Source organism: Ranitomeya imitator, chromosome 2, assembly GCF_032444005.1.
Source record: "Ranitomeya imitator isolate aRanImi1 chromosome 2, aRanImi1.pri, whole genome shotgun sequence".
Classification (NCBI taxonomy): Eukaryota; Metazoa; Chordata; class Amphibia; order Anura; family Dendrobatidae; genus Ranitomeya; species Ranitomeya imitator.
In genome coordinates, this window is record NC_091283.1 from 555673973 (window position 1) to 555686519 (window position 12547).

Here is a 12547-nt window from a genome sequence, read left to right on the forward strand (position 1 = left end):
TCGATGTATGTAAGGTATTAGTTTATATTGGGGCCTCAATACGTAAGCTGGCAACCCACGTCACGGGTCCTTACAATTTGCCAGTCCTAACGCTAAACATTGAATAAAAGCTCACCGACACAAAAAGAGGACTTACAAATCCTCCAAAAAATTCAAAAAAGTCACAGCAAAAAGCAGAGATGTTTTACCTGCTGAAGCCTCCAACTGAATGCACCAGCAGGGCGCAGCGGACCTGATGAATGATGGCAAACACACAGGTGCAAAAAATACCGATGGAACAACCACTTTCAATCCAGTGTTGGCTGTTTGGCATTAGTGCACAAAAAGATAAAAGATACTAGTCTGTATATAGCATAATTCACACACGCAATGCAAGGCATCTGTGTTCACAGCATGGTGGCTTTCAGTCCAGCTCACGGCAGCACTGGAGCGTGAATGGGGAGTAGTGAAGGCACAGACGATACACCTCCCACAGAGGACAGCCCATATTGTCAACAGTGTAGATTACTGAGTGGCCACCTTGCTGGATCCCTGCTACATCAGGAGCATGATCAAAAAATGCAAAAATACAAGCAGGCGCCAATAGAGGCACTAATGCTAACTTTCCCACCTGACAACGACGGCTCTATGGAACAAGAAGGAAAATGGTGGAGGAGTAAGTCGCCCAAACAGCTCTGGCACCGCCACCACCTCAAAAAAGCAGGGTTAGCATTTCCGCAGTCTGCAAAATTTCATGAGCATGCCACAACATACAGCACCATTAAGTGATACTGACCATGTCAGCAGGATGCCGCATTTCCAGATCATGGTGGAAGAGTATGTGTCCACGTACAAACGGATGCATCTGCCCCATTTAACTATTGGGTTTCTAAATTGGGCACATGGCCACAGCTTGTCCTGTATGCCTTGAAGGTACTGGCCTGCCTTGCAGCAAGTGTCATGTCAGAGCATGACTTTAGCACCGCAGGTGGTGTCATCACAGACAGGTACAGCTGCCTGTCCACAGACAACTTGTGAAGATAACATTCCTAAAGATGAACAAGGCGTATATCACAAAGGACAATACCGTACCTTTAGCTGAATAGACAATTATACAAGCCGCACCCAGCCATGGTTACACTGTATCTTGCATTTGTTTCACGTTGTTGCTCCCCACAATTTTAACAAACCACAAAAAACTGAAAACAGTGTTGGACCCCTCCCCGCCCCACGTCCACCTCCTTCCCCTCATCCAAATGAATCTCTCCGTCATGGTTGTATTTTTTTTATTGTTCTTATTTTTTGCCATTTTTATTCATATTTTTACAATACAAAATAAAATTGTTGGCCCACGCCCCTTCTTCCACGTGCACCACCATGTCCACTCCACATCAATGAGATCACAGAAGTTCATAGTCGAGGGACTTTGGTAAACTCACTGACGTCAGAGCTGGCTGCGTGAGAACTTTCTCATGAGTGCTGAGGTCAGTGAGTTTACCAGAGTTCATCGACTATGAACTCTGGTGACCTCACTGACGTCACCGCTAGGCACTGCGGCTGCCACAGCTGAGCCATGCAATCCAGATGTAACAGATTTGGATTACATTGTGGGACATATATGGATTATCATCAGACAGGTGATGAATATGATGTTTTTTTGTTTTTTTTTTAATAAATGGGTAAAAGTATATGTGGAGTTTTATTTCAAATAAAGGACTTTATTCTTGTTGTGTCTTTATTACAATATTATATCACTATGAGGTTAGTAATGGGGGCATAGATGCCTCTCCATTACTAACCCCTGGGCTTGATGTCAGCTGACATTACCAAATGAACATCAACCCTACAAATATTACCCCACTTGCCACCTCACTAGGGCAAGTGAAAAGATTAGGGCAAAGCACCAGAATTGGTGTATCTAATAGATGTGCCTTTTGGGGGCGGCTGCAGGCTGCTTTTTTTATATCCATGGTCCCTTCCCAGTCTTAGTATACGAGCCCCAGTTGTCAGCTTTAGCTTGGCTGGTTGTCAGAATTGGGGGGACCCCATGCCATTTTTTAAATTATTTATTTAAACAATTACAAAAATGGCGTGGGACCCTTCTATTTTTCATAAAAAGCCAAGGTAAAGCTAACAGCTGGGGCCATCAGTTTTACCCCCCCCCCCCTTGTTATTAAAAATATAAGAGACCACCTGTCTTTTTTTTCACATGGTCTGCCTCAGCCAATCACAGCCATACTTGTTAGCCTGTGATTGAGCCGGAAGTGCCCACACCCGCAAAGCTTGTTGATTGGCTGCACTGCAGTCTTTTCTGGCAGCCAAATGGTAGCATGGATTCCTGGAGAAGTCTGTGTTCGGGGTCCGTGCCCGGACACTAGGTGTTCAGTATGGACTCTGAACTTTCCAGTTCGGGTTCACCCATAACAACTCATCATACACTACTGTAGTGCATATACATACTGCCACATACAAATAACAAAAGTATCAACGAAAAAGTACATATTTCTCAAACTGTTTACTGTTGTGAATTCTGTTATCGAACTCCCTCCTGTGGTCATGAATGGTACTTCGGCGAGTTCTGTCCATGGACTCCCTCTGGTGGCTGTGAGTGGAGCTGCTGGTTCTGAGGTTCCATCCACAGGTGACCTAGTTTATTCTTTGGCTGGCTGCTCTATTTAACTCCACTCAGATCGTTACTCCATGCCAGCTGTCAATGTTCTAGTACTGGTTCAGTTCGCTCTTGGATCTTTCTGGTGACCTGTCTACTCCAGCAGAAGCTAAGTCCCTGCTAGTTTATTTGTTGTTCATTGTTTTCTTGTCCAGCTTGCTATCATGATTTTGCCTTGCTAGCTGGAAGCTCTGGGATGCAGAGTGGCACCTCCGCACCGTGAGTCGGTGCGGGGGTCTTTTTGCACACTCTGCGTGGTCTTTTTGTAGTTTTTTGTGCTGACCGCAAAGATACCTTTTCTATCCTCAGTCTGTTTAGTAAGTCTGGCCTCCCTTTGCTGAAACTTGTTTCATTCCTGTGTTTGTGACTTTCATCTTAACTCACAGTCAATATTTGTGGGGGGCTGCCTTTTCCTTTGGGGAATTTCTCTGAGGCAAGGTAGGCTTTATTTCCTTTCTCTAGGGGTAGTTAGCTCTTAGGCTGTGAAGAGGCGTCTAGGCAGAGTTAGGTACGCTCCTCGGCTATTTCTAGTGTGTGTGATAGGATTAGGGGTTGCGGTCAGCAGAGCTCCCACTTCCCAGAGCTTGTCCTGTGTTAGTTTATCCATCAGGTCATTCCATGTGCTCCTAATCACCAGGTCCATAACAGTTTACAATATATGATTAATATAAAAGTGGTGTTATAATAATAAGAATTTTTTATTCTGCCATTGAGTTAAGAGTTGTCACATCTTATCATTAGGAAATGCCATCAACTAATGATTGGATAGGATCCAACCCAGGGATTGTGCTGGCATCCTTCAAACCAAGGCAAGTTCCAGAGGCCAAGGCACCCACTTAGCAATTTGCAACTATCTCTTGATTATGTACAGTGAATGTGCACACTGCATGTATGGAGCAGAAACTGAGCCTACTGCATAAAGCACTGGTACTAGCTGGATAGAAAACAAAAACCTGACCAGCACCTCCATATAGTGTGATCAGGTGCAAGCTGCAATGACTGCATAACATGCACAAAAAAGGGACACAGCAGTACTCTGTAAGGATCAAAATATATGCAAACACAAGATCTATATTGTTGCGAATAAAAATGTACTTCCAAAAGAAGCACATACAAAAAAATGAAGGTTCTTAGAGCATAACTTGGCCAATTCATGTGTGCCCATCAACCACTGCAAAGTGACACTTCTCTGATGGTTCTGATGGTTCCTAACATCCTAAACATGCATCTCTTTGGTTATAAGCCTACAATTTAAATGGGCAAACATGCCTCTCGTGTGATATAAACCAACAATTCTCGATGGGCAGGAAGGAACCAGCACTAATTAAAAGCACACTTGGGCTGATGGGAGGAGAGCAGAGTCAGAAAGGAGGCAGTCACAACAACCTCCAATGGCAAACTGCAAAAGAACAAAAAACCTGACCAGCACCTCCATATAGTATGAACAGGTGCAAGCTGGAACGACTGCATAACATACAAAAAAGAGGGACACGGCAGCACTCTGTAAGGACCAAGATATATGCAAACACGAGATCTAAACTACATGTTCTCGCGTTTGCATATATCTTGGTCCTTACAAAGTGCTGCTGTGTCCCTTTTTTGTATTTTATGCAGTCATTGCAGCTTGCACCTGTTCACACTATGTGGAGGTGCTGGTCAGGTTTTTTGAGTTTTTTTGCAGTTTGCCATTGGAGGTTGTGACTGACTCCTTTCTGACTCTGCATTCCTCCTATCAGCCCAAGGCTGGTACTAACTGGGTTATACAACAGGCACCCAAGTCTAACAGCTGCAAATGATGCGGAGAGTAGGTCCCCTGGTGCCATGACAATGCCATAGGCACTCAGAATGAGGTCACTGGGTAATCAAGCTTTTGAATAATGCTGTCACAATATCATTGGCACGTAATAGGTTAAGCTGGACTTCATAGGCGATATTACAGTATTGCAGTGCATTATACAAGCTATCAAGTAAACACAGCTTCAAACCCTCTAAGAAGATCAATAAAAAATGTAAAGAAAAAGTATTTTTTTAAATAAAAAAATATAAAATTTTGTATCACCACTTGTTACTGTATTGTAAATAAATCTAAAAAAAACTAATTTGGTATTATCATGTGCATAACTGACCAATGTAATAAGATATTATAATGTTTATCCCACATATTGAATGGCGAACGAAAAAAAAAGAAAACAAATTGAGTTGGTGGGATTACTGTGTTTTGTTCACTTCACAGTCCCAAAAATAGATGAAAAAGTGGTCCGAAACTTATATGGACCGCAAAATGGTAATAATAAATAAATCTTGTACTGCCAAAAAATGCCTTTATATATGGAGCGCCCCCAGACGCAGGGCCGCGGGTTACTCGGTACCGATCCACTCTCTGTCTCGGTGCTGGGGTTATCACGGTGGCTGGACCTGGTTCGTGACCCTGCTAAGGGGCGTCCAATAAAAGGGTGATGAAAGTTTGTCAAGAGTTCGTGGCGCCACCTGTGGTCTTCGGTCAGGGTGACCGACGCTGCTTGGGGGTCCGCTGGGGTGATGGAATGGCAGCTAGATGGTAAACCTTCCCACAGGTGAAGTATATCCCCAGGGCTTCCCAGTAGTGTAGGTTGCGAGTTAATAACGAGGACACAGGGTTGCAGTCTCTTTACCCTTTTACTGAAGACTTCGGGATCTGCAATCCAGAGCACTGCTAACTGGGCTGGCTGAGTCCGGCCGGTCCGAAGGCACATCCAGAGTTCCCTTTGCAGGTGGAAATCAGTGCCTTCCAACTAGAGCCTGTGTGTTGTAGTCCTTCCCTGCTGAGCATTCGGGATAGTCCTCACAACTGTCGTGTTCGTTCTTTCTCTTCTCCGTCCCCCAAGTTTATCTGGCTAGGACGCACCCGTATGACGGGTAGGCTCGGAGCTATTCTGGGACCCTAGAGACGCCCCTCTCCAACTTTGCCCCCTATGTCTGCTTAGGTGATGTAAGGTAGACAGCCAACCTATAATCAACTGTCCTGCCGCTGTTTGAAGTAATGCTTGAAGTCTGTTACTTCCTCGGCGTTCCGGCCACGCACCTCAGTAGGATGTTGCCGATCTCGGGGCACGACTCCTACTGGATATCTCCTTGTGCTGCGATTTCGTTTCTCACTTCCCCACAATATCCTTTGCTTCGTGTCCTTCCTTAGGATGCTACTGCAAGGTAGTGCAGGCGTGGCTCCGTCACTGTCTGTCCTTTCTGCTAGGTACCTGCCAGGAACCCACCCCTGACAGGTCCTCCCTGGAGCTCTCCCAGGCTGCGTTCTGTTCTAACTTCCTATCCAACCCCCAGTTTTACCAAAGTGTGAGGAGTGGCCTAATACATAGTGCCTTTTGCTCCCCCTGGCCGGAGTGTGAAGTGTAATGTGTGACTGTGATACCTGGTCAGATGAACTCCTTTAGTGCAATCAGACATAACATCACTCCCCTTAGTGGCAGAGCGACATTACTGCAACGACCAGGACTCTGGGGCGCTGCATATACCTCTCCCACCCCCCCAAAAAAAATGAGTTATAGCTATGGGAAAGCAAGGAAGAAAACTAGGGAGTGAGGAGAGCCCACTTTGTCACCCAAAGGGATTGCATAAACCTGGAGCCCAACCTTTGGGAGCCTCACCAATCCAGAAATCCAGGGCATGGAAGAGAGGCAGCGCTTGTTTATCTATGGTTCCCCACTGCTGTTCTTTCCTGCACAAGGAAAACTATGAGCGAAAATTGTGGAAGGGGATGCAGCATACGTCAGGGCTAGGCACCTTAATTCTCAGGATTCATAAGAGTCCAAGAGCTCAAACTGCCATGATCTTAACATTTTGGCCTACCCTATTGAAATGACATCACTTTATAAGATGTAATAACCATTTTCAATTATATCTGTTCTCCATTTAGGTCTAAAGGTAAATTCCAAATTCTACTAACCTCTTCTTTCATGGGAGCAGTACATTATGGAATCAGGAGATAATTAGACAGGCACTACTAAGCTGCTCGGTCACATAATCAGTAATGGAGTTGGGGTTCCTCAAGGATCAGTCCTAGGCCCCCTCCTCTTCTCTTTGTATACTGCCCCTATTGGACAAACAATCAGTAGATTTGGTTTCCAGTACCATCTCTATGCTGATGACACCCAATTTTACACTTCTTCTCCTGATATCACGCCTGCCTTTTTAGAAAACACCAGTGATTGTCTTACCGCTGTCTCTAACATCATGTCCTCCCTCTATCTGAAACTGAACCTGTCAAAAACTGAACTGCTTGTGTTCTCTCCCTCTACTAACCTACCTTTGCCTGACATTGCCATCTCCGTGTGTGGTTCCACCATTACTCCCAAGCAACATGCCCGCTGCCTTGGGGTTATCCTTGATTGTGAGCTTTCCTTCACGCCCCACATCTGATCATTGGCTCGCTCTTCTTATCTGCATCTCAAAAACATTTCTAGAATTCGCCCTTTTCTTACTTTCAACACTGCAAAAACTCTTACTGTTTCACTCATTCATTCTCGTCTGAACTATTGTAACTCTCTCTTAATTGGCCTCCCTCTTACCAAACTCTCCCGGCTCCAATCTGTCCTGAATGCTGCTGCCAGGATTATATTCCTCACCAACCGTTACACCGATGCCTCTACCATGTGCCAGTCATTATACTGGTTACCCATCCACTCCAGAATCCAGTACAAACTTATTACCCTTATCCACAAAGCTCTCCATGGCTCAGCACCACCCTACATCTCCTCCCTGGTCTCAGTATACCACCCAACTCATGCTCTCCGTTCTGCTAATGACCAGAGGTGAACATCCTCAATAATCAGAACCTCCCACTCCCGTCTCCAAGACTTTTCACGTGTTTCGCCAATTCTTTGGAATTCACTACCCAGGTTAATACAATTAATCCCCAATCCACACAGTTTTAAGCATGCCCTAAAAATGCATTTGTTCAGACTGGCCTACCGCCTCAATGCATTAACCTAACTATCCCTGTGTGGCCCATTAAAAAAACAAAAAACATAATCGGGTTCCTCGCATCATGTTCTCATACACCTTATGCAGTTAATAGCCCTCTGTGTCTATACTGCTACATACTTAGGCAGTTAACTGGTTCATGCAGCTTTACATGAACACCTAAGCCTTACACTATGGCTGGTCCGAAAAAAACAAAAACCTTAAACCTCAATCAGGTTCCTCACATCATGTTATCATATATTTCATGCATTTAAATAGCCCTCTGTGTCTGTACTGTTGCATACTTAGGCTGTTAACTGGTTCATGCAGCTTTACATGAACGCAGCAGGACCATCTGGTTTAAATGACAAAGTCGACATGTCGGTTTTCTTATAAAAGTGTCTCAATCTTGGTTTCTAAAAGCTGTATTCGGTTTATTTGTAGTTCTCAGCATGTGCTATTTTATTATTGTTGTTTTTAATACCATTTTGTTTTAAATGTAACACTGTTTATGTTTGGAGTCCAGGGGGAGGAGTCTGGGATCCAGATGGGTCTATAAAACTCCTTCCTGTTCCACTCAGCATTAGGACCCGTTGAAGTGCCGTAGAGCACGAAACGATCGTTGTCCGTGGCTGACCCTATCCCTCCCTGCTATCCGTTTGTTTATATGTCCTAATAAAGTGATATTCACCGCAACAGGGTAAGTGCGCGCCTACTTTTTCTTTTTTGCCATTTGGATTCTGCACACATTTTTCCTGGCAGCAGCACCCCGTTGATTCAGGTGTAAAGGATTCATACAGCCAGTATCACTTTCTGTGGTGCTAGACCGATATTATAATACGGTCACTGAGTTGGACCTTTGAGCAGTGCGGATGTATGTTTTTTCTACTATTGGACTCAGCTTTACATGAACACCTGAGCCTTACACTATGGCTGGTCCGAATAACTAAAGCAATTGTTACCATCCACCTCTCGTGTCTCCCCTTTTCCTCATAGTTTGTAAGCTTGCGAGCAGGGCCCTCATTCCTCTTGGTATCTATTTTGAACTGTGATTTCTGTCATGCTGTAATGTCTATTGTCTGTACAAATCCCCTCTATAATTTCTAAAGCGCTGCGGAATATGTTGGCGCTATATAAATAAAATTATTATAATTATTATTAATGGAGTATTATTAATGGAGTGTCATTTGGGACAGGGCACACTACATACACCGAAAACTGAACCACTTATGGTCAACTGCATGAAATTTTTTTTGTTTTTTTTTTCGGGTTTTTTTCACTAGCACAAAGCTTTTTCTCATGTACAGAGGTGACAAATGTACTGAGTCCCACAGAATTGCAATCCAGCTTTCACCCAGATCAGGTGACTTTTCATATTAGCCAACCTTGGGCTTGGCTTTCTTGTGCCTAATGGACAATCCTCCTTTTGTTACCATTATTATTTGACAGTTTGTGAATGTAGAAAAAGACATGAAATTGCATGAAATCTATGCAAAACAAAAAGTAGACATTTTTTTTCTCCTTTACTTGCTTAGTCCCCATTAGACCCAACAAGATATGCAGAGAAATTCAGCTAATGGCGCTCATTGTTCAGTGAAGTTTCTATTTTTTCATAAATAGAATTAACAATGTAGGAAAATGTTTGTTTTTTTCTGTTTACGCTGTTAATACTTTAATTGGGCTCCCATCGTGCCTTAATCTGTTACTATGAAGCAACACAGTACTGATGTTGTCTACATCGCAAGAACACGACGCAGATTAATTATCCATGTTTGCCCTAAGATCTTCTGATCTTCTAAGCTGCGCGATTAAGCACAGATCATACTGATCCACAGTCATTAGTTAGCGCGGTACATTCATTAGCACATCATCACAGATTTGAGCATGGTAACCAGGCAGAAGGAACATTAATGGATGAAAACATAATACTAATTATCCATTCAGAAATGTAAATATTATCATGTACTGCACAATATAAAGCTCTGCAGAATTGTAATGATTCCCTAAGATCAGAACAAGGATGTGAGGTGTGTACATATCAGAAGGCTGATCTAATTACGCCTTATGTGGCAAATCGCTCAGTTGTTGAGAAAAACATATTTTCCATCGCTGCGTTCCCGATACTCCTTTGTTTCCTTCCATTTATATTGACTGCAAACGTCACAGCCCAGATAGTCCTCACGATGTCTGCAACCAATCACTAGCATCAGCAGTATCAGACCACTGAGGACAGTGATTGGCTGCAGTTGTCACATGGAGTATACAGGCAGAGATATCGGCGGCCAATCACTGGCTTCAGCAGTATCAGACCCCTGAGGACAGTGATTGGCTGCAGTTGTCACATGGAGTATACAGGCGGAGATATCTGCAGCCAATCACTGGCTTCAGCAGTATGCAGACCACTGAGGACAGTGATTGGCTGCAGTTGTAACACAGGCGGAGATATACAGGTGGAGATATCGGCAGTCAGTAAACAATAAAGGAGCATCAGGGACACGGTGATGGATCGTCCAGGAGTAAATGGGTGGGCATTTTTTTTCTTCATTATTTTACACATACTCCTGCATGTTTGCAGGTTATACATTATCTTGGACAACCCACTTTACATATGTCTTTTGTCCACCAAGTGAAGGGAATGGACTTGGATGAACAAAAGGGAGACATCTGCGGAAAGAAGCATTCACTGGAGATTTGAAGATTACAAGGAGATTGCAAGAAGTTTGTATGTTCTCCCCGTGTTTGTGTGGGTTTCCTCTGGGTACTCCGGTTTCCTCCCACATTCCAAACACATACTGATAGGGAATTTAGATTGTGAGCCCCAACGGGGACAGCGATGATAATGTGTGCAAACTGTAAAGCGCTGCGGAATATGTTAGCGCTATATAAAAATAAAGATTATTATTATTACCACCGCACCTGCATATATCTTTTTAGCATTAGCAAATTATCAGCTTAAGGGGCTAACAGTCTTATTCCAACATTCATGTAAATGTTTCTTGAAGTTCTCAGAGCTGGAAATAGGCAAGATCATAGGGCAGATAGTTTTCTTCACTTCCGGGCAGTGATATAAATATAGAACATTACAGTCAACCTCTCCCAACCTTAAATGTCTACCAATAGGGGGTAATGGATTGCATTAGACTCTATACAGTACCCCATCAGCCATCATTCAGATATGATATGATATGATGATAGATATGTTACTGTAGGAATGAAAATATATATATACAATTTTCTCATTAATACTTCCTTGTAAAAGTGATAACTGCGTAGCTTTCCTTGTCAAGTTCTCCTCCTTCATCCTTGATCAGACTATATATATATATTGGAAATGTAAAATTATATGTAAAATGTAAAATGATATATGTTATGGAAGTTTAGGACCAAGAAAATGAAAGGGAATATAAAAGTTAAAGAAATAAGAGTGTAGAGCTGGGACTTACCTCTAAAGGTCAAAGTTGCCTGTCTCTCATGTTTTCCCGGGAGATTGGTCACCCTCTTTAGTTTGACGCTAAGTGCCATGATTCCTTGGTCAAAGCTTTGACATATAAAAGTCCAAAATCTAAGTTATGGTGGTGTCACTCCAGCATTGTAGGGTATCGTATATATCTGCTGCAAGTACCAGCTCTGTTCTCCCACCCCAAGGAGCTATGTCTTGGTTGCATACTGGCTTTACAAGTTCCTCATACACAGTATACCTGTAGAGCAGGTTCCACACACCTCAGTCATGGGCTGCCCGCCTCACACCTCCTCAAATTGTTCTGTTAAATACGCAGATCCACAAGAAACCTTATCAGTTGTGTCCAGACTATTTATAAGTCTGTACATAGATTCCCTTTTCTGAATCATTCTTGCAAATCTTCTTCCTCGGTGTTTGTTTCTTAAGGTGCCGTCACATTAAGCGACGCTGCAGCGATCTAGACAACGATGCCGATCGCTGCAGCGTCGCTGGAGAGCTGTCACACAGACAGCTCTCCAGCGACCAACGATCCTGAAGTCCCCGGGTAACCAGGGTAAGCATCGGGTTACTAAGCGCAGGGCCGCGCTTAGTAACCCGATGTTTACCCTGGTTACCATTGTAAAAGTAAAAAAAAAAAAACACTACATACTCACATTCCTGTCGCGTCCCCCAGCGTCAGCTTCCTTGCACTGTGTAAGCGCGCTGGCCGGAAAGCAGAGCGGTGACGTCACCGCTGTGCTCTGCTTTACGGCCGGCGCTGACAGTCAGTGCGGGAAGCTGACGCCGGGGGACGTGACAGACATCGGAATGTGAGTATGTACTGTTTTTTTTTTTTAACTTTTACAATGGTAACCAGGGTAAACATCAGGTAACTAAGCGCGGCCCTGCGCTTAGTAACCCAATATTTACCCTGGTTACAAGTGAACACATCGCTGGATCGGCGTCACACACGCCGATCCATCGATGACAGCAGGTGATCAGTGACCAAAAAAAGGTCCTGATCATTCCCCAATGACCAACGATCACCCAGCAGGGGCCTGATCGCTGGTCGCTGTCACACATAACGAGATCGTTAGCGGGATCATTGCTACGTCACAAAAAGCGTGACGTTGCAACGATATCATTAATGAAATCGTTATCTGTGAAGGTACCTTTAGTCCAACCCTATCCACAGCACTGATTAGCAGCTTTTAGTCAATGCACAGTGCACACAGAAAGCTGCCAATTAGTGGTGTGGGTGGGGTTACACAGAGCTCAGCAATCTGAGCTCTGCTGGATGCTATGACAACTGCTGCACCTAATGGCATCAATACCAGACCCTGCATGGTCATATTTTACTTGGAGGCCATTACCACATAGATCTGACTTACGGTAGTCTATGCTTTACATTCTACACTGGTTTCTATTGAAATGAACACAGCATGGAAGTGACTGGTCTGGAAAACCTTATTACGGGAAGTAACACAATATGGCAGCACTGAGGGTAC

At 43.9% G+C, this 12547-nt stretch overlaps 1 protein-coding gene across 1 annotated transcript in view; it reads right to left on the reverse strand.

Moving 5' to 3' along the window:
• Positions 1 to 11268, reverse strand: part of LOC138664937 (fer-1-like protein 4) — a 355430-nt gene extending 344162 nt beyond the window's left edge. The window contains exon 1 of the mRNA XM_069751990.1: positions 11044 to 11268. Within this exon, the coding sequence (XP_069608091.1) occupies positions 11044 to 11122 (79 nt within the window). The 5' untranslated portion in view covers positions 11123 to 11268. The remainder of the gene's footprint in view (positions 1 to 11043) is intronic.
• Positions 11269 to 12547: the final 1279 nt, after the last annotated feature.